The sequence below is a fragment of the Bos mutus genome, chromosome 8 (assembly GCF_027580195.1).
Source record: "Bos mutus isolate GX-2022 chromosome 8, NWIPB_WYAK_1.1, whole genome shotgun sequence".
Classification (NCBI taxonomy): domain Eukaryota; kingdom Metazoa; phylum Chordata; class Mammalia; order Artiodactyla; family Bovidae; genus Bos; species Bos mutus.
In genome coordinates, this window is record NC_091624.1 from 102,880,577 (window position 1) to 102,903,216 (window position 22,640).

The 22,640-nt window shown below is 47.9% G+C and overlaps 1 protein-coding gene and 1 long non-coding RNA gene across 3 annotated transcripts in view; one reads left to right on the forward strand and one right to left on the reverse strand.

Moving 5' to 3' along the window:
• Positions 1-19: 19 nt before the first annotated feature.
• LOC138988928 (uncharacterized) lies at positions 20-15,618 on the forward strand. Of its 2 annotated transcripts, none has more exons than XR_011465199.1 (6): positions 20-157; positions 1,194-1,301; positions 1,781-1,916; positions 4,414-4,470; positions 5,032-5,191; positions 15,504-15,618. It is a non-coding gene; the product is annotated as an uncharacterized lncRNA (long non-coding RNA). The 2 variants fall into 2 exon arrangements; XR_011465200.1 differs by lacking the exon at positions 15,504-15,618 and adding an exon at positions 6,005-8,003.
• PINX1 (PIN2 (TERF1) interacting telomerase inhibitor 1) overlaps positions 15,400-22,640 on the reverse strand; it is a 65,510-nt gene continuing 58,269 nt past the window's right edge. Inside the window, exon 7 of the mRNA XM_005910596.3 lies at positions 15,400-16,711. Coding sequence (XP_005910658.1) covers positions 16,250-16,711 — 462 coding nt within the window. The 3' untranslated portion in view covers positions 15,400-16,249. The remainder of the gene's footprint in view (positions 16,712-22,640) is intronic.

The window sequence follows — 22,640 nt, forward strand, 5'->3', positions numbered from 1 at the left end:
TGCCTCCGGCCGGGAGGAGGGAGCCGCCGGTGATCGCGGGGCCGGGGAGCGGGAGCCGGACTCCAGCCCTTCATCCCGACTAGCCGCGGCCTCCCGGGGCCAGGTTCCGCCGGCTCCTCCCGTGCGTGGAATCCTACGAAGAATAGAAGCCAAACAGGTTTCGCTGGGAATGGCCGGGCACGAGTGACTTTTGGCCGTGACACCCGGCCTTTGAACTCTTCTTGACAGAACACACTTCGTGCTTTTGTAAATGACCTGGGCGGCGACAATCTCGCCCCCCAACCCCAGCCGACTTGGGCAGCCAGAGAGACTGGGGTGGGGGTGGGGGGCTGGATCCCGTTTCGGGTTCCCCGTGGCACCCACTGGAGGGTCCCCTCGATGCTCAGCAGCTCCCTGGCTCTTCAGAGAGCATGCCTGCAGCCTCAGTTCTCTCATTCACCCTGGCCTCTGTCGTCTCTTTTTTTGTACCTTTACCCCCACCCCACCCTGGTCTCTGGCGTCCCAGCCTCCAGCTCCCTCCCTCCGGCCTTTCTCTGGCGAAATTCCCTTTTCCTGTGTTCTCTGTTCTCTGCTAACCATCAGTCCTGCTTCTCAGAGCAGAGTCCTTCTGTCCCTCCACCCCTGCCGTCTGACCATCCTAGACTTTGGCACCACCTGGGCTGCTGAGTTCTCCTCCTCCTGACACCTCCCCCCACCTTACCCCCTAGACCAGACTGGGCCTGCCCTCCACTGCAAGGCTTGCGGGCTGGAAGCTCAGGGCCCTCCATCGGGCATGGGAAGCCCTGCTCAGAGGACAGCTCCTCATCCTGCTTTATCGTGTGAATAGGGGCGAATAAGTGGATGAATAAACGAGTGAGCAGATATGGCTTAGACACACGCTACTATATAAAACAGGGAAGTCCTGAGGAATCCGATCCTGTAATCGGATCCACCGTGTATTTACTGAGCAGCCATCCCAGTGCAGGGCTCCGCAGAGGTGACCCTGAAAGCACTGGCACTGGGAGAGAGGACCATGGGTTTGGGTCTGGAGGCAGGACCTGTTTTCAATGCTGGGCTACTTAATGCATGACTCAGGGCTCCTCTCCCAGTCCAAAATGTGGAGGAGGATAAGACTGACCTCACAGGGCTGTGTATGAAAGCTGAAACTCCATACATAAATGACGGTTGATGTTAATATAACTGTTCACATGCAGCCATAAATTCTAAGCCTGGACTTCAGGGTCCCTGCGTGCAGTGACTGAGTTCACAGGCGCCTCTGTGGGCAACGTACTCTCCGGAAGCAGCACCAGGGCTAAGACTTGGTAAGTGGAAGGAAAAATCCAACTTCTCGTTTTCAAGTCCCACTTGCAACCTACAGCGCCCCGGGTTTTACACGTAGAATAGATTGCCTAGTTTTCCTACCTCCTTCAGCCAAGACCCAGAGGCAGCACCCTAGGCTCCAGCTCTCCACCCCGAGTGGAGCGGGCGGAGCTGGCTAGCACAGGGGACCGGGAGGGGTGGGGGTGATTTGCATAGTGAGTGTGTCCGCGGTCTAGGTGGACTTTCGTATTTAGGGACGCCTAGGCCGTTTCCTCTGTTGAACTCCTCTGCCAGAAATCTCTCAATTAAAATCTCCAGACCGGAATGCTCCGTGAACCTCGGGGGTCTAGGGCCGCACCTGGCCAGGGGTGACCCTAGTCGTAGAGATAGAGAAAGGATCCCCGCAGGGGTATTTGCGCGGCAGCCCATGGACCCCTGGAAGGACTCTACCCTTTTTAACTGCACTGCCTCTCCCGGACAGGACGATGGTCCGCAGGATCAGAAGCCTCTAGGGGACAGCGCCCCCTTCCCGGCCGCGGGCGTCCCCTTCCCCGCCTGCAGCCTCGGGCGCTCTCGGTGCGCGGTTCCGGAGCAGAGTGCACGCAGTCAGGCACCAGGTGAGGAAGATGCTCCGGCGCCGGGGAGCGTAGAGTTGTCCAGAAGGATTCCAAAGTCCGACAGCAAGATGGAGAAAACGGCGAGGGCAGAGAGAATAGGTATTGCGGTTGTTGTCTACAGTAATAATTTCTGGCATTTCGTCGGACAGAGCGCGAGAGCCTGGATTGTGCAGGACCTTGGCGTTAAACGCCGTGTTGCCAACAGGGGCTCCGCCCAGACCGCGTGAGCTGTGAGCACGCAGGAACTCGGGCTCTTTCGCTCTCTCCCTTTCTTTGTTTCTTCATTGATTTGAATCTACTCATTGATTCACCTGGGCAACTTTATGCAAACGCGCCCTGGTGCGGGCGGCGCTCAGGGGTGCTGGGTAGCTGTGACCCCGGCTGCCTCTCCGACCTTCGGTACCTGAGCTCCAAGGGTCCCCAAAGCCCGGGGCTCAGAAGGCTGAGCGAGAGGGGCCAGGACTGGAAGTCCTCCGAGGCATCCCCATACCTGTCTGGCCAGCGCTGGGCCCAGGACCTGTCTGGCCAGTTGTTGGCAGAGGTTCATCTGTGGAGATAGCGAGGTGGATTCAGGGCAATTATGCCAAGAAGGACTGAGATGTATAAGTCTGCAGTGCCGGGTCCTGCGGGTGCTTGGACCCACCGCAGGATGGGATGCGGGTTCCCGCATCCGTGGACAGTAGAGCCAAGGGTTTCCCATGTGAAGATTCAGGGGACAGTGGACCTGTCTGCTCACGGACTGAGCCTTACTCTTGCGGTGTGTATTGTGCGAACTCTCCCCTCTCTCTCACATGACTTTTTTCCATCTTCCCTTTTCTGTTTCCTTTCCTCCTTCCCTGCTTCGCTGCTCACCTCCTTCTCTTTCCAGTCCCCGCCCCCCTCCTTCCCCTTTCTCCTGCTTCCCCTCTCTCCTTCCTCTCCTCTCCTCTCTCTCCCCTCTCCCCTCCCCCCCATCTTCCTTTAGGTCTGTAGTTCACTGAACAGCATTTACAGGAGCACAGGACGTGAAGTCAGAAACCGGTTACTTCAAGTTACTAGTGGTGTGATGATAGTCCATTCACCTGATCTCAGCCTCAGTTTCTTCGCCAGTAAAATGGGAATAATACAGGATTCCTGACATGGTGTTTTTGAAAGAACCTCAGGCATCCGGTCCCATCACTTCGTGACGGATAGATGGGGAAACAGTGGAAACAGTGGCTGGCTTTGTTTTTCTAGGCTCCAAAATCACTGCAGATGGTGATTGCAGCCATGAAATTAAAAGACGCTTACTCCTTGGAAGGAAAGTTATGACCAACCTAGATAGCATATTCAAAAGCAGAGACATCACTTTGCCAACAAAGGTCCATCTAGTCAAGGCTATGGTTTTCCCAGTGGTCGTGTATTGGATGTGAGAGTTGGACTATAAAGAAAACTGAGCACCAAAGAATTGATGCTTTTGAACTGTGATGTTGGAGAAGACTCTTGAGAGTCCCTTGGACTGCAGGGAGATCCAACCAGTCCATCCTAAAGGAGATCAGTCCTGGGTGTTCATTGGAAGGACTGATGTTGAAGCTGAAACTCCAATACTTTGGCCACCTGATGCAAAGAGCTGACTCACTGGAAAAGACCCTGATGAGGGCAGGAAGAGAAGGGGACAAACAGAGGATGAGATGGTTGGATGGCATCACCGACTCGATGGACATGGGTTTGGGTGGACTCCGGGAGTTGGTGATGGACAGGGATGCCTGGCGTGCTGCAGTTCATGGGGTCCCAAAGAGTCAGACACGACTGAGCCACTGAACTGAGTTCAATGTGCACCTTAAATAACTGTGAAATGTTATACAATAATGAACGGATGGGACCTTAAATATAGAATTAATAGGGTTCAGCCCACAAAACTTTCCCCTCGAGGATCTTTCCTGATTCTATTCCCAACTGAAGAGTTTTGGTGATTCTAGAAGGAGAGAGAAGGCAGGGGGCACACATTCTTGCCTCGAGGCAGCAGCCCTGGCTCTGGACCCTGGACTCTGCTCAGGACCACATCTGGTTGGCCACACTGAGCTGGGGCTGCCACAGCTCCCAACCCTACCCTCTGTGGTTTTGTGCACGTGTCTTATCAGGGCTTTCTGTCCCTCACACCAGGCTGGAGGTCAAAATCATCATCACCAGGATGATCACCTTTGTTCACACAGATTTATCTTTGCTCCACTGACAGTCCTTGTAAAGGTCATTCCCAGCTCATCCTTGCCTCCATACAACCCTCTGTGAATTAGGCATCCCAGATGGTAGTATTAATTCCCAGATAAGGCAGGTGGCAGAGCAGAGACCTGAATCCACATCTCTCATCCTCAGGTCTCTACTCCTCAGTTCTGGGGCTCCCCTGTGTCGGCTTCTGACTCAGATCAGAGCCCCACTCCAGACAGAAGTGCTTTTCACCAGCACTGATGGTTAGTGCCAGTTCTGGTGCTTCTGATCAGAACATAAGTGCTTCTAACCCCTGCTTGTCTACCCTCTCCAGATGCATCACTCAAGTTCCACTGGACCTTTCCTCCTCAAAGGGCACTTGAAGTTCAAGGTAAGGTGAAAAGCAAGTGGGTTAACCCTGTTGGCTACAGGGAAGGTGCATGCTGAAGAGGCGGGAGACCTGGTCTAGGCCTGCTGGCTGCCTTCTCCTTCCTCCTGCCCCGCCACCTCCAGGCCTGACTTCCCTCTAAGAAACAGAGTTTCTCTTTCAGCCAACAGATATCTCTTCACAGTCAGAAGTTTAGGAGAAATTCATCATGTTCTTGGATTTAGAATAATTTGGGGGGATTAAACCAGACAGCAGAGATGTGTGATACACCTGGAGGGTTACCTGAGTGGACACAGGACACCTGGACAGACTTCCACAGCATCCTAGATGTGACAGCTACTCTACAGGACACTTGTGGGAGGTGGGAATAGGATTTTCAGATGACATTGCTCCTGAGTGTGGGTAGCAGAGACCCCTGGTAACATCAAAACCCTTGATGTTCGGATTCAAGAGTAGAGAAACCCCAGGGGTAGAGAAACTTGGGGTTTCCCAGATCAGACTCTCTGGTTACTACAGAATGCCCCTCTACCTGTGTGTTTATCTCTGATCAGTCACATCTCTCAGTGAATAGGGGACAGATCCTGACTTAGAGCCAGAAGTCCAGTCCCATCTGGGCACATCTGAGCAAGTCTCTCAGCCAGCACACAGGGTGGAAAGCCTCGGAGGCCCAGGGAACCGCTGAGGGGCTGGCCTGTGTTGCGTACGTACCCAAGACAGCGCCCAGGTAAGCGGTGCTCATCCTGGGATCTGTGTTTGCCCCCTCCCTAGCACCGAGGGCCAGGAGAGTTCCATGTCAAGAACAGACATTTTCTACGTTAATTTTCTCCTGCTCCACTCTGAACAATGATCAGATTTCCTTCTGTAAGGGAGCATGCATGTAGAATGACTGCGCTGAAATGATCTTTATTTTTTTAATGTTTATTTGTGTGTGTGTGTGTGTGTGTGTGTGTGTGTGTGTGTGTGTGTGATGGCTGCACAGGGTCTACACTGCAGCAAGCAAGGAACTTTAGTTGCAGCAGGCGAACTCTTAGTTGGGTCACGTGGGATCTAGTTCCCTGACCAGGGATAGACTCCAGGCGCCCTGCATTGGGAGTCTTAGCCACTGGACCACCAGGGAAAGTCCCTGAAATGATCTCTACTTGGTCAGAAGCTAACTCTCAGACAAATTTAAATGAAAAACCAGCAAATGACAAGAAAAACTAACAACTGGTTCAAGGAGGTATGTTTCTATCTCTTCAATTCTACTGTCTCTTCTTTTCAAATGTCTCAGAGGAAGAAGAGAAACTGGCTAGGGGTCGCCTATAATTAATACAAAATGGGAAATATGTCTTTTCTGAGCCTCTGTGCACACATGTGAGGATAATGAGTGACATGGTGAGGCAGAACTGATAGCGATCTCATCACGGGGCACTCTGTCATCAGCCAGCAATTCTGGTGTGAGAAAGCAAGGATACTTCTTAATTTGTTTGGCTCTAGGTGATCGATTTACTGGGTGGGTTTCAAGCTACCATTATTTTATGTTTTGTTTTTTAATCAGGTGCTCATTGAGGTTTTGGCACCCCACTCCAGTGCTCTTGCCTGGAAAATCCCATGGACGGAGGAGCCTGGTGGGCTGCGGTCCATGGGGTCGAGAGGAGTCGAACACGACTGAGCGACTTCACTTTCACTTTCCACTTTCATGCATTGGAGAAGGAGATGGCAACCCACTCCAGTGTTCTTGCCTGGAGAGTCCCAGGGACGGTGGAGCCTGGTGGGCTCCGTCTATGGGGTCGCACAGAGTCGGACACGACTGAAGTGACTTAGCAGCAGCAGCAGCACCGAGGTTCAGTGTACCCACAGAGAAGTGCACAGACGTGCGTGCTGGCAGAGATTTCCCAGGGACCACACCTGCGTAAGCAGTGCTCACATCATGTAACAGAATGCTGCTCCCACTGCCACTAACTTTGAAACTCCTTTAGGGCAGGGACTGGGTAAAAAAAAATCAGTTAATCCAATTTATCCAAGACAGGAAAACAGGAGAAAAGAAACAACAAACAAAAAAACATATGGGACAAATAGAAAACACTATAAGATGTTAGATTACAACCCAACCATATCAATGATCACAATAAGCATTTATGACCAAGCTACTCCATTTAAAAGGCAGCAATTGTCAGATTGGATAAAAAGAAGCAAGACTCAAACTGCATGGTGACTGTAAAGAAATCCACTTTAAACACAAAGATACAGATGAATTAAAAGTAAAAGAACGGGAATTTTGGTTTCTAGTTTGCCATGCAAGTTATCAGTCACATTCGTGTTGTTCACTCACTAAGTTACGTCCGACTCTTTGCGACCCCGTGGACTGCAGTGTGCCAGCTTACCTGTCCTTCACTATCTCCCAGAGTTTGTGCAAATTCATGTCCACTGAGTCAGTAATGCCATCCAACCATCTGATCCTCTGCTGCCCCCTTCTCCTTTTGCCTTCAGTCTTTCCCAGCATCAGGGTCTTTTTCAGTGAGTCAGTTCTCTATATCAGGTGGCCAAAGTCCTTCCAATGAATATTCAGGGCTGATTTCCTCTAGGATTGACTGGTTTGATCTCCTTGCAGTCCAAGGGACTCTCAAGAGTCTTCTCCAACACCATAGTTCAAAAGCATCAATTCTTCAGCACTCAGCTTTCTTTATGGTCCACATCTTACATCTGTACGTGACTACTGGTAAAACCAAAGCTTGGACTATACAGATTTTTATTGGCAAAGTAATATCACTGCTTTTTTAATACACTGTCTAGATTTGTCATAGCTTTTCTTCCAAGGAACAAGCATCTTTTAACTTCATAGCTACAGTCACTGTCTGCAGTGATTTTGGAGCCCAGGAGTGTAAAATCAGTCACTGTTTCCACTTTTTCCCCTTCTATTTGCCGTGAAGTGATGGGACCAGATCTTAGTTTTTGAATGTTGAGTTTTAAACCAGCCAAGTCACATTCTAACAATACAAAAAAAAGATGAACAAACCAAAAATCAACAATCTTTTTAGATCCATCAGAGAATTCGGTCACAGGATGTGAGATAATAGAAAATATATACTGGTCTCTGCCTCTGGTTCCTGGCACAGAGTTCCCAAAGCCCTTGTAAATTCCTAAGTGATAAGAGCACTGGGGGCATCTTTTGTTCTATTGAGGTAACTCTGGGTGGGCATCTGGACAGGGGCTGGTCACCAGAAAGACCAAAGCATAATTAGAAGCTTGGAATTTTCAGCCCCACCCTCCATCCTCCTGAGAAGGGAAAGGGGCTGAAAATAGAGTTGACAATTGATCATGCCTACATGAAAAAACCTCCATAAAAATCCTGAAGTACAGTATTCAGAGAGCCTTCAAGATGATGAACACATCCACATCAGGAGGGTGATGCACCCCCAGCTTCAGGGGACAGAAGTTCCTGTGCTGGGGACCCTCCCAGACCTCTGACCTATGTATCTCTTCATCTGGCTGTTCATGTGTATCCTTTATCTCATCCTTTAATAAACTGGTAAGCATAAGGAAGAGTTTCCCTGAGTTCTTGCAATTTGATCATACCCAAGGAGCGGGGTATTGGAACCTCTGATCTGTAGTTTGTTGGTCAGAAGCAGGCAATAACCTGGGTTTGCAGCTGGGGTCTGAAGTGCGGCAGGGGGCCCCGGGGGGGGCAGTCTTTTGAGACTGAATCCTTAACCTGTGGGGTTTGATGCTATCTCTGGGTAGATGGTGTCAGGAGTTAAAATTGTAGAACACCCAGGTGGTATTGCAGAAAATTGCTTGGTGAAAAACCACACTTTTGGTGACCAGAAATGAAGTGTTTTGTGTGAGTTAGTAAAGGAGAGTCATCGGGAAGAAACATACAGTAGGGAAGAACTGGTCTGTTTGCGTTCCCCACCCCCCGCCACATTCAGGAGACAAACACTGAGGTTTTGTCCAAACACAGGACAAACTGATGCTCCTGAGACTGGAGAGACATATAGATGGATATGGAAGAGTGGTAACTTAGCAGAGGACAAACCCTGAGGATAGACCTCCTCGGGAAGCAGCACCAGATTCCTTTTTACCCAGTACATCATGTCTGGCTTTCAACAAAAAGTTTACAAATTATACTAAACGGCAAAACACACAGTTTGAAAAGAAGGAGCAAGTATCAGAGTAAATTCAGATATGACAGGGATGTTGTGGTTATCAGACTGGGAATTTCAACTGTGGTCAGTAATTCCTTGGTGGTCCAGTAGTTAGGATCCCTCACTTCCACTGAAAGGGCATAGGTTCAGTCCCCTGATCTGGGAACTAAGGCCCCACAAGCCTTGCGGTGTGGCCAAAAAACAGAGAAAAATCTCTATGATTAAATGTGCTAAAGGTCTAGTGGAAAAACTAGACAACATTCAAAAACAGATGGGTAATATAAGCCGGTAGATGGGAATTCCAGGAAAGAGTAAAAAAGAGACGCTCAAAATCAAAAACACTGTCACAGAAGTGAAGAATGCCTTTTGGGTTCATTTGTAGACTGCACACAGCTGAGCAAAGAGTCAGTGAGCTTGAGGACATGTCAATAAAAAGGCCCCAAACTGAAAAGCAAAGAGAAAAAAGAAAAAAGAAACAGTATATTCAAGCACGATGATTCAACTACAAAAGATGTGACGTGTTAGTCACTCAGACATGTCTGACTCTTTGCAACCCCATGGACTGTAGCCTGCCAGGCTCCTCTGTCCATGGGATTTCCCAGGCAAGAATACAACAGTGGGTTTCCATTTCCTTTTTCAAGAGATCTTCCCGACCCAGGCTTCCATGCTCAAATGGACTAAGTTACACCTTGAGCAAAACTAATTCAACTATTCAAAACAAAAATCAAATGTAGTACCCATCACCTTTCCAGGATCAAGAAAGGTTTGGGCCTGGGGAGACACCATTCCAACGGCTACTTCATGAACGAATGACTTTGGTCAAGGTACTTAGAAACTCTAAGCCTCTTTCTTCAAGACAGGGAATGTAATACAGTGGCTCTTATGGTGTTGAGGAGAGCAGAATTGCTTTTCTCAGGGACGGATATTTGGAAGGGTCCTCTGGTTTGGAAGCCTGAGTACACTTGTCGCCGCGCTCCTGGCACCGGCTCACACTGTGCGCTCATCTCAGGTTGGCAGCACCTCACCCCATCATGGCAGGATGTTGTAATCCCTCCAGGCTGAATTGCAACAACTTGCTTGACTCAGCCCACCAAGGAGACCCAGGGAGGGCAGGATCCGGAGTCTGTCACCTGAGAAATCTGAGTCAATGTGACCACACCCAGCCTGCCTCAGGGCCCAGCCCACAGCTCACCTCCCAGTGGGAGTGCTAAGCCCTCTTGGGACTCTTATGTCTTCAGGATGATCTGGCCACACCTTCCTCTGCTGCACCCAGAGCTGGTCACCCACGAAGGGGTTCGGGAACCCCCGGTGCCAGGGAGCTGGCTTTGCTGCCAGTACTTCCTCTTCTGAGGGGCCACCAGTGCCTTCCCATGACTGGGGTCCCCAGTTCGTGCGGTGATCTAATTGCTAAAGTGAAGTGAAAGTGATAAGTCACTCAATCGTGTCCGAATCTTTGCAACCCCACGGACTGACTATACAGTCCATGGGATTCTCCAGGACAGGATACTGGAGTGGGTAGCCTTTCCCTTCTCCAGATCTTCCCAACCCAGGGAATGAACTCAGGTCTCTCACATTGCAGGCAGATTTTTTACCAGCTGAGCCACGAGGGAAGCCTGATTTAGTTGCTAAGTTGTGTCCAACTCTTGTGACCCCGTGGACTATAACCCGCCAGGCTCTTCTGTCCATGGGATTTCCTGTAGGCAGCTCTTATGTTCATTTCTCCTCTTGGGCTTGGAGGAAGAGAGGAACTGCATTGAGGCTCTTCTCCAGGTGTTTCACTAAGTCCTTTTCTCGTTTAATTCTACAACCACCACTGGAGGAAGGGAGCCTCGAGAATGGGGCCCTGAGAGGGGCCATTTGAGCTCCCAGTGGCAAGGTGACAAGGAAGGCGTAGGGGTAAAGTGGGGAGAAGTTCGTGATCAAGCCCTCAGGCTGGGTGTGGAGGTCTCAGACATAGGGGTTCTCGTATTGAGAATTGGAAGGAACTACCAAGTTGGGGCTGTGGCTACGGCAGTGCAGCCCTGATTAAGCATCTTCATCTTGGGATACACTTCAGGCCTTCAGAGCATGGTCCCTGCTGTGGTCTCTTCATTTGCTTCTTCATTTAAGGGTCCTCCTGAACCTGTTGTGCGCCAGGCACTGTCCTGGGCGCTCCAGGAATACAAAGATTAACTCTGCCTCCAGAGGCCCTCGACCTGAATGGGGAAAATGATACATCCCAAAGTTGTAACACTGGGCTTCCCAGGTGCCACTCGTGTGAAGAATCTGCCTGCCAACCCACTCCAGTATTCTTGCCTAGGAAATCCCATGGACAGAGGAGCCTGGCGGGCTACAGCCCATGGGGTCCCATGCAGCCCCTCACCAGGGAAAGCCCCAAGGATGAGGGAGAAGGGGACTCCTCTGCCAGCTGAGGTGCTGGGCATTGCCCCTGAGTTCTCACACCTTCATTTCCCCCGGTTCTGAAGGCTGGATGGAATTGGGATCTGCCTTCAGCTCTTTTCCATTTTCTTAACAAATGTTTGTTAATAGGGTTTTTTGCTTGTTTGTTTTTAATTATCTATTCATTTTGCTTTTGACTGTGCTGGGTCTTCGTGGCTTCGTGTAGGCTTTCTCTAGACTCCTTGAGCAGGGCTGTGCTCTAGTTGTGATGCCGACTTCTCACTGCGGGGGTTTCTCTTGCTGCAGAGGACTGGCTACAGAGTGTGGGCTCAATAGTTGTGGCACACGGGTTTAGTTGCCCTGTGGCATGTGGCTCATGCAATCTTCCCGAATCAGGGATCGAATCCATGTTCCCTGTGTTAGCAGGTGGATTCTTATCCACTGCACCACCAGGGAAGTCCTGTTAATAGGCTTTCGTTCCATCTGGGTTCAAAGGGTGTCCCGGCTGTTAGGTGAAGTGAGGCTACCTGTAGGCCACCCCCTCTAGTTCTTCCACACCTGGCTCCCTCACCTGATGTGCAGGTGACAGGAGGGACAAGGGGAAGGGGAGGCTGAGATAGAAGCTGGGGTCTTTCTCACACTCCCCACTTACACAAAACACATTTTTGGATTACTCCATATGGAGGAATGTGGCTTCTCAGGTGGGATAGTGGTAAAGAATCCACCTGCCAATGCAGGAAATGCAGTTTCAATCCCTGGGTTGGGAAGATCCCCTGGAGGAGGAAATGGCAACCCACTCCAGTATTCATGCCCGGGAAATCCCACAGACATAGGAGCCTGGTGGGCTACAGTCTCTGGGGTCACAGAGAGATACCACTGAGCACACACACATATGGAGGATGTGCATATAATTCTGCTTATTTATCACAGAGTTAAAAATGTTGTTAATAAGGGAGATTGTAGGAGAAAGTCACTCTTCAGGTTCAGGTCAAATGAGTCAGCAAAGAATTTCCCAAAGCTCACCACCCAACTTGATAACACCCGCATGAAAGCTGAGGAAGGTGCAGCACCATCAAGCCTGTGTAAACATAGCCAGGTGTCAGGTATGGCCCAGAGTACGTCCCAGGGCATGGCAGCACATTCTCAATGACACAAGTTGGTAGGTCTTGAGGGTGGGTGGACCCTGCAGTGAATTTGTTTCTTTGTCTTGAACTGGCCTGGGCTCAGCCTGAGGTTGGGGCTCAGTAGACGTTTTCAGAACTAATAAATGTCTTTCAGCAACCATGTACTTTTCTCTGAGGAAATGCGACATGGGACATACTAACAGAAAATTTAAGATGAAACTGATTACGAAATTCTTCCTTTGGTCAAATAACTCACTGTACTGTAGTTTTCCTTAAAAGTTGACTACTTATGCAGCGGTAAAGAATCCCCCCCTGCAATGTAGGACACGTGGGTTTGATCCCTGGGTCTGGAAGATCTCCTGCAGAAGGAAATGGCAACCCACTCCAGTATACTGGCCTGGAGAATTCCATGGACAGAGGAGCCTGGCGGGCTCCAGTCCATGAGGTCACAGAGTCGGACACAATTTAGTGATTAAACAGCAGCGCTTACGCAAAAGTTCAGCTCAGGTGGGAGGAAAGCACCCTGCAGCCACTCCTCACTGGCAACCTAGATGCACCCATTCCTACCTACCCTTTCCTACGCACCGCCTCTATCTGCATTCCTGCGCGGACCCCATCACGGCTTTGAGCATGACTTTTGAGTGTATTCAGGATTTCCTAACTGAAGAGCATATTTTCCTCAAGCAGTCTAGTCATCCTCTTTATTAGGACACGATACTAATTTGCTCAGTAATAACTGAGCGCTATAAAACCTGATATCGGAGCATCCAATCTGACCTGGCCAGCTCCACAAGCCAGTGCAACAGGCTCCAAACTGCAGTGGCTGCAGAACCTGCGAGACAAACAGGGTGACGGCAGGGAATTTCTTACTCAAATCTAAGGAAGGCACTGCTGGCCAGACCAGAGGCTGTGCTGGCTGGGGCAGACGGTGCTGACACGTTTCTCTGATGTTGTTCCTAAAAAAGGCAGGTCCTGGCTTGTCCTGCCAGGGTCAGCCAGCAGGTGAGTAGAGAAGAGATACACGCTGTGGTATGAAGAAAATGCTCGTTTTGGTTTCATCTTTCAGTAGCATGAGTATTTTCTACAAATTGGAAGGAATTTCATCTTTGTTTCATAGACTGGCAAACGGTTTAAGGAAGCTGAGTTACTCACACACTATCCCACCAACCTCTTGACCACATTAGAAAAGAAAACCTATTGAGAATTTCTGACGTGCCATGAACCCAAAAGTATTTTCCACAGTTTGTATAAACAATACTAACTCAAGTTAACTGTAAAACTCTTTGCAGTTTGCCAGCTGCTTTCACATACATTCTCATTTAAAAGTAACCAGGGCATGTGAAGAGCATCAGCCATAGAAATTCTTGCTAAGATCCCACATGTCGCATGGCCATGGCCACACACACACAAAATTTTTTTGCTAGGACAGGTGACATCACAAGGGTGAGGACTAAATAAAAAATCGTGGGTGTGTTGGCCAGGGAAGAGAAGGGACTGGAGCATCACCAACCTAGTGATAAAAATTGAAAGAGGTCCTTTTATAAAACACAGTTTACCCATAAAAGGGGATAACAATAATAGTTATCTTACTGGGTTGTTTGAAGACTAAACGAGTTGATTTATTTAAAGTGCTTGGAACAAGGCCGGGCACATAAGACCACATGTAGTGATAATTATTTTCTATTACAATTAACAGTAAAGGAAAGAAGGGCATCACTGACAACATTTAAGAACCCCTTAATGGCAGAAAGATTTTCCTGGGCACCTACATTCCCCCTCTTAAAATTGTAGGATGCCAAAGAAAGCATTGACAGCTACAGTATTAATATATTTTCACCTAGTGAGATAACCTAAGGCAAAAAACATGGCTCATATATTAACTGTTTTTAAAGTATCATACCTATGAAATTCAAGTGTCCAGAGAGCATGCACTTCATTGTTCTAAATTCCACCTTAGATCCAGAAAACTAAGTGACCTGAGAAAGAGCTACTTCAGAAAAATGAAAGCCGAGCATTTCTAGAGAAAATAAAAGATGCTGTGTCAAAGCAAATGGTCACACTGTCTGCTCTTTGCTGCGTGTGTGCCTTTTTCTCAGGCTGCCCTCTTGATTATTAAAATCATTTGGTTCTTTCTGTGGCCCATTAAAATAATCATCACAGTCTACAGGTGCTCTCTGTGAGAGTCACACTTAACTAGTCTTGCGATGTCACTGCCTTGGGTTTCCAACTCTGAGAGCTCCCTGCAGCCCCTCCCTCCTCTGTTCTTCCCACCAGCCCCTGAACCCCAGATGACTGGTGTGCAGCTCCCTGCTCCCTAAATGCCCATTCACTTCCTCCCCCTGCACACAATTCAGCATATTCTTCTGACTCTTCACTTTTATTGGTAAAGGAAGTCAAAGTAAATAAAAGGCAAAAAAAGAAACAAACCCACCCCAGTCTATATACATATAAAGATAATTATCTTTAGGTTTTCTACATGGCCACTCCCTTCTGAAACTCGTTTCATTACAAGACAGGACAAGCAGAGATATCTTGGGCATGTGCCTTCTGGGAAGAAAAGTGACTTTAAAAATCTTTGGTGCTTTATTATACTGGACCTTGCTTGGAATTCTGAACGCTGAGGGGCCACAATAAACTCAGAAGCTAGACTTCATAAGAATTTTCCCTGTGGTATGTGTCTGTATACTTTTAAGCAGTTAGCATCATTCAGAGTCTTAGGAGACTAAAATCAAACGTACTTCATGCACTTTCTCTGTTTTAAGAATCTCAAGGCCATGCTTCTTCATATATAATGTGTGACCCCAGGGGTTCAGGTCAAGGGCACGAGCTCATCAGGTGGTGGTTGAGTTTTCATTCCTCTTATCCAGGAGAATAGCTACAAGCCAGGTGGAAGGCAGCACACTGCCAGCCCGCGTGCCACAGCCCCGCGGCTCCAGACAGGTCTGCGGGATGGGGAGCAGGCAGCCAGCAAGGGCTGAGAGGAAAACCGGGAACTGAAAATAAGAGGGGAGCAGGGGTGAGGGAGTGCAAGGGTGAAAGGTCGCAGAAGAGAAGAAAGCAGAGGTCAAGAGAACAAAGAGAGCGGGAGAGAGGCAACCACCGCTGGACCGCAAAACCAGCTGCACTTTCCTTTTTCATTCTGTGTCCCAAAGAGGGTGTGACGGTGTCTGCAGTTTTCTGGGGAAACCCGCGTGTAGAGAGTTGAACCATCACACAGGCAGACACGCCAGGGTGTGTCGGGGCGCATATAAACACAGGAGGTGACACCAGTTGGTGTGAGCAAGGCTGAAGGTATCTTTTACACTTTATGTAATATTCATTTATTTTATTAATATTATGGCAGTCTCAATCGTGATGAAATTAACTTCATAAACTTAAGAGTCTCATTCTTTTGTTTTGTTTTGTTTAGCGTACTGAGGATCTCTTGATGGTCAGCAGTGAAGAAGAGCCCTCTCCAGGGGATCTGTCCTCAGGGATGCGTATCTGACCACCGACTCCCGCTGAGGAACCGCGAGAGGCCTCCTGTGAGAGCTGGGAAGTTAAACTGTGTCCACTGTCACCTCACTGCTTCCAATCTGTAGTCTTGGGGAAGAAGACCTCAAAATACACGGCTGTCACTGCTCAGTGGAAGAGAGAGCATTAAAGCAATTTCCCCCACCACCAAACCAGACCAAAACAACTCTCTGATTTGAGAATGTAATCATATAAAACCGACTTGGCAAAAATGCGCGGGCTGGCTATAGAACAAAAAGAACTCTCTGAATGCCTTTTAATCCTTTAATTAGACTAAGTCCTTCAGAAGTGAGCACAGTTCATTGTTACTGAAGGAAACCAAGAGCAAATACAGACGGTGAGAGACACACACGTGTGTGTACATATAACGCTGTGCTCACATGAAGGTGAATAAATGTGCCAAAGGACTCAGAGTCCAGTAAGGAATTTATTTGTGTGTGACAGCCATGATTTGGAACATTGAAAAGTTCTGGGAATAGGATTTGGGAAAATGTGGTGTGGGCGAGACGCGACAGGGGCCAGGCATGTCGGAGGCGGTGCGCACACGGCTCCCTGGGTGAACCCGCCTGACGCCCAGCCAGGGGAGTCTGTCCTGGCAGCGCCCTGACAGCAGAGGAGCTGGGAGGCGCTGCTCCAGAGAACTTATTTGGAACCTTTCTTCTTTTTCACTGGTGTTTCATCTAGTGTACTATCCACTGCTGCCTCAACTTGCTTTGCTCCCTTTTCCTTTTCTTTCCTTTTTTTGGGCTTTGGCGGGGAGTCCTGGTTGTCGAGTGGACCCACGTGACCCTCTCCAGCCTCAGCAGGAGCCCCAGGATTCTCATCCCAGCGAGGGTCCCCCAGCTCACATTCCACTTGGTTTCTCTTCTTCTTGGCCTTAGGTTGGATGTGGTTTTCCACATTTTTATCTTTTGCCTCTTTCTTTCTTTTCTTCCCCCTTTTCCTTTCCACTGGGGTCTCTGAAGCCTCCGGCCCTGCAGCCACGCCTTGAGCTTTGCTCTTCCGCTCCGCCATGCGCCTGGCAAAGTACTCGTGGATGGTGAAGGCACTGGTGGTCGTGGTGGAGGTGTCAGTCTCCTCCGTGGCAGACAGGCTGGGGTGGTCCTGGGGTGGGGAAGAGTGAAAACGGTTATTTATCAGCTAATTATGCTTCACCACATCTAGGAAGCCTCTGCCCGGAGACCCACACGCTTGTCAGCCCGGAGACCTAGCTAGGGGACCAGGTCTCCTCTTGTTTCCTCCTCCTTGCTGGCCAGAGCTGAGCTGCACAACACGGAACAAGGTGGCCAGATGCACCGGCTGAGGACTCTACAGGGTGGGAGGCTGGACTGGAAGATGCTAACTTCACAAGGTAGACGGCAAGTTACCCGGACAGAATTCTGAATGAACAGCTCCTGCGCAACAACATGAAAATTGGCAACAAAAGTCCTAGAGGCTCAGAAACAAAGACCCTGAAAGCCTGGAGCTTTGTGGTGTCATCAAGACACCTCCTTCGGCTTGCTGTGGATTCATAGGCTTTTGTGCCCTGACCCACAAGCTTAGAAACCGTGTATATGTAAACCCCAGACGTGCCAATCTGGACCTTGGTGTGTCCAGGGCACCTTCTTTTCCCTCCAAAGGCAAAGCATGGCCCTCTGGCAGCCGCTTGGGGGAGGAGGCGCCAGGGCTGGGAGACGGGAGACGTCCCCTCCCACCCCTCAACTCTGCCATGACCTAGACACTCCTGGCTGTGTTCGTCCTGCTTCTAAATGGAGGAATTACTCACTTGTAACCACGGGGATTAACTGCGGTTTACATTTTAATTTTAAATAAATATACTCCCGGTTGTAAAGCTTGAGAAGAGGAAAAAAAAAAAAACAACCTTAACTTAATAGGTTGGGAGAAAAAATGAAATGCTGGTATCACACCATATAGGTTGTGGCTGGCTGGCAGTAAGGAGGTGAAAAAGTGTGTGTAGAAAAGGAAGCACCTTCGAGTGGAAGAATATAAGGACTGTGTTTTAAGTAAACTCAGTGTCTGGAATACTTTTGCCCACAGTCTTTTAAAGTAATCAAGCCATTAAGCAACTAAGCTAAACTTAGGTTCTTCCTTCATATTCACTTATTCACACAGGAAGAGATTGGTTGTCCGACCCTTTCCAGGCTGGAAAACAGTTTTCTAAATAAATCCATTTCCAATTGGAGTCCACAAATTATTCTGAACTTGGTGGGCAAAACTCTGCTCACGCAGCTAACTTTATTACAACCAACACATACAACTGAACTACATATTTTCTTGTTACAGCAGCACTCCAGACTCAGCCCAGAGGCCTCCAGCCTGAAGCTTTGACTGACTCAGTATTATTTCAGTGGGCAATGGGGCTTTGAATGGCCATTGGCCCGGATAGCTGTCACCAAAGATACCTTACCAACAACATCAAACTTCTCCGATCAACACAAACCTAATTTTATGAAGGGCTAAAACCACAAAATCATGTAGTCAGTTTTTTAAACTTCAAAAGGGAAAATGTAGAACACCGTTTAACCAAGGTGGAATAAACCAACTGACCTTTTTAAATGTTATCTATCAGTATTCGATTTTGCCTGGAAGCCCATGAAGTAATTTTGAGGAAAATTTAAAAATAGCTGCACAGAAGCCAAAAACAAGGTCACTTTGTCTTTTGGTTCCTCAAATATTGAAAAAGATCTGAAGTTTTGCAGAACAGGATGAAAAATCTTAAGACTCTCTTGATCCCAGCCAATCCCAGTCTCATGGACAAGAAAGGTCATGCCTTCCATGAAGTAAGGGCACACAGCCACACACAGCAAGTCTGTATGAAGGTGGCCTGTTTATATAAAACAGGGCTCATTTAGCTTCACAGTATTAAAGGAGTTTATCTTATGTGGGCCAACTCCTCTGGAGCGTCTCTGTGTCTTAGACTCTCAAATGCAAGTCATATCCTATGGCTCCTTACCTTGTTCACCCATTTATTAGCTTCTGAATTCCTGCTTTTAACAGTTAAATCACAGGAACTAATTACTGGTATTAATCACACTTTTAGTTACTAGAAAATACAAGATCGTTTTTGAGTCACTTGTTGAATTCAGCGGGCCTTTCTAGTCCCAGAAAATAACTCTGCTCATAATCAACTCCTATGGTGATAAGAATTTTGATAACCACGGGCCACTGCACAACAAGCTCAGCAGGGCATAGAGACAAGCCAGAGAGGTGCCAGCACCCAAATGCTATTGATCCCAAGGAGAGTATGGGCAAGACAATGACTTTCGGGGAGAGCTGGGGAATGCCAGGGGCAGCCTCCCACACTCCAAGAGTGTATGTGATTTAAAAACCATGGAAACAAAGGAGGGACAGGTTGCAAATCTGAATGCTGTAGAAGCAAGGAAGGCCCTGGTCTCATATTTTATGCTTTTACAAATCCGACACCCAATTTTACTGCAGTGATTACAATTCTTGTTTCTATAGTCTCAGCCACAAATGTGAAAAATGTATACTTCTTCAAGAAAACATACTTTTCATATCTGGTCGCTTCTTCAAAGTAAGTAAGTACTGAGAAACGCACTAGATACTTTTTAGTACTGAAATAGAATCCACTCGCTTCTTCCCAGGTTTCCACTAAACACATAATACAACCTCAAAAAGTAAATTCTGTAATACCACATGTGACTTACACTACTTCATAAACCTTGAGAATCCCAATTTGCTAGCAGTGTTCTAAAAACGAGGAAAGTAAGTTTACAAATAACTGGAAAACTTCCTGTTCCATACAAAATACTAGCAAAGGAGGTCTGGCTAACTAATGATTTTACCAAATATTTGACTTAACCTCAGGGATTTAGGAAACCTCTTCTTTTAAAATTCCAATTCCTGCTATTAACTAATGGAGAACCTTAGATAAATCCCATAACTTCTCTGGGTCTCAGTTACTAAGCAAGTCAAATAAGTAGATTAGATTCAACTTGAAAGTCTAAAAGTTACTGAACTCTGAAATGATATTTGGGGCAGCCATTCCTCTGTGACACCGAGAGCAGAGGAGGAGAGTGAGGCAGGACAAGCAAGTAGCAGGACGAGCTCGGCTCAGGGAGGACTAGCACCCCGACTGCCAAATCAAGATGTAGAAGTGCTAGCAATGCACTTATAAGTCTATGCACAGAAAAATATTTTATACTAACCACCTGTATAAAAATATTTTATACCAACCATCTGCCAGAGAACAGACCTAGTAATACCACTTAGGAGAGCAGAAGGGGCCAAATACTATTTGCACTGAATAATTTGTAAGAATACATTTAAAAGAATTGACACTATATATTAGAAGCTAAAATCAATAAAAGCAAGAAACTGGGGTTGACTATTAACTGGAATATGAATCTATTTTAAGTTTACTTCCTGGAAATCATTCCAATGTTTCTAAAAAAGGTGGCAAGAAGCTGTAACTTTAAAAATAACAATCCTATTTTGTACTTAAGGTTGTTTTTTTTTAAATTATTATTATTTATTTGGCTGCATCTTGTCTTAGTTGTAGGCTTCCCAGGTGGCACTAGTGGTAAGAACCCACCTGCCAATGTAGGTAGACATAAGACATGTGGGTTTAATCCCTGGGTCAGGAAGATCCCCTGGAAGAGGGCATGGCAACCCACTCCAGGATTCTTGCCTGGAGAATCCCATGGACTGAGGAGCCTGGCAGGCTGCAGTTCATAGAATTGCACAGAGTTGGACACGACTGAAGCAACTTAGCATGCACAGTCTTAACAGAGGCATGCAAAGTGTTAGTTACAGCATGTGGGATCTAGTTCCCTGACCGGGGATCAAACCTGGGCCCCCTGCACTGGGAGTGTGAAATCCCATGGACAGAGGAGACTGGCGGGCTACAGTCCATGGGGTCACCAAGAGTCAGACACAACTGGGCGACTGAGCACACACACATACCACAATCATCTCAGGTGCCTGAAAGATGCTCGTCACCTTTTCTCAAAAGAGGTTGTTCTTTGCTTTTGTTAGGTACTCTCTCTAGAGGCTGGGCAGCTCAATGAGCCACGTACTCAAAGCTCTCCTGGGTTCCTTGTCCTCTGTGTCACTCAAACATATCTAATCAGATGGAATAATAGTAAAAGGACCAAATAAAGAGGCTTCTCTTTATTATTCTCAGAAGACTGCTGTTAGTAACGTTTGAGGCAGGGAAACATAGCAGTCTGGATGGAGAATTTAGAAAGATGTTATGGCAGATGCACCTTAAACCTAAAATCTTACCACTTGTGATAAGCTTACAGTGCAGGATGAAGTTTAAAGGCAAAACTTAGCAACCTAGCCTTTCTCATGTGTCACTGCTGATCTTAAGTTACAAGATGACTGAAGCCTTTTGATTTCCATGCCAAGACACAGAGATCAGGGTGTGATAGTAATCCTTCAGTGAGCTTTTCTCACTGAAAGGAAAAGCAGACACCAGAGCTCCAGGGTGATAGACTCGGCAGTGGGGGCATTAGCTCTGAGTGCTGTGGCTTGTGATAAACAGAAGCTCACTTCCGCCCTGGCCTGTCGTCAGCTTGCGCTGGATCAGTCTGGGAAGAGTTAAGAGAGCTTGGCAAGTGAGGAGTTCGAAAGAACACTTGGCATATTTTCTAAGCTTTCCAGCGGGACAGTTCTAACAAACACAATTATGTCTTGATGTCATCATGGGAGGTAGAAATTGTACCCATCCACTTAGGACAGTGATGAATTCAAGTCAGAAGCGATTTCACGTCCCATCAAGAGGAGGGCAGAGCTGAGGTGAGGGCGGTGCCTGACTGTGGGGGCATGAAACGCTTTGCTGACAGAGGGAGCAGAGGACGCTGCTGGGGTCATCCACTATGTTCTCTGCAATGGTCTTCAGACCCTCGATATGCAGCCGTGGCCATCACTTCCTTAAAGATCAAGTACAAAAGCACCTCCCCCCAGAAGCTGGTCCTTTGGGGAACAACCTCTCTTCTTTACTACCTGTGACTAGCAATTCGTTACTTTTACCTTCTGGTCTTAAAAAGTCTGTTTTCTAAGCATCTTCCCATGGAAACTTTAAGTTCCCTGAAGGCAGGAACCATTCCTCTTTCATTTGTAGCACAGCCTCAAGAGCAAACACGTGGTTGGGTTCCAGGAAAGCACAACAGACACCAACCCCGGGCAGATCAAGGCTGGGAAGCACTCCCACCACCCCCACTGCACCAGCTCTGTGTTTGTGGGCTCAGATTCCCTGGCAAGCCAGGCAGGGCGAATGACTAGAAGGTGCATGGAAGAGTGGGAAGGAAAGACAGAGGTGGCATTTTGAGGTGGCTGTTCTTCCTACAGGATGAAACCATGCTCCTCTAATCAGATGCCACCTTGCCTCTTGGGGCACTACTACAGGCACATCCCAGAGCCTTTTTAATGTGATCAGCCGATTACTCCCTGTGGTCCTGAGCCATGCACAGCTCTGCCAAATGATCCATTTGTGTCTCCTCTGGTCTGTTATTCCACTTGTTATCACACCACCTTCCAGAAGATTAGGCATGAATAAATCAGCAAAATGAGGTGCTGTGCTGTAGGGGAACTGTCACAGGCATGATGTGTGGTGAGCTGAACACAAGCAATAAAATAACCTGTATGGGTTAACTGTTCTTGCCATCAAAAGAAGAGGCTGGAAAGCAAGAGAGTTCTAGGGTACATCAGAGGCAGAGATAGGAGATGTTCTGAGAAGACAGTCGGGTCAAGCTCCACTAGAAGCCCCACCTTGACAGCAGGGTGTTAAGGTGCAACCTGCAGGCTGTCTTGAGCTATCACACAACTGGCAAAGCTGCTGACGGCAGGCAGTCATCAAGATGGTTTGTCTCCAAAGGTTTTAAGCTCAGAAGTGATCAACACGCTGGTTAGAAAACACAGATGGTGCGACTCTGTCGACCCCTCTTCTCTTGTCTTCTATGGTGTCTTTTTGGTTTCCACATGATTGAAAACAGTATTTCACTGACAAAGAGCTATTTCTGCACTCACAAGAAGTTTACTCAAGTGTGAACTCTTGCGTGTGTTTTTT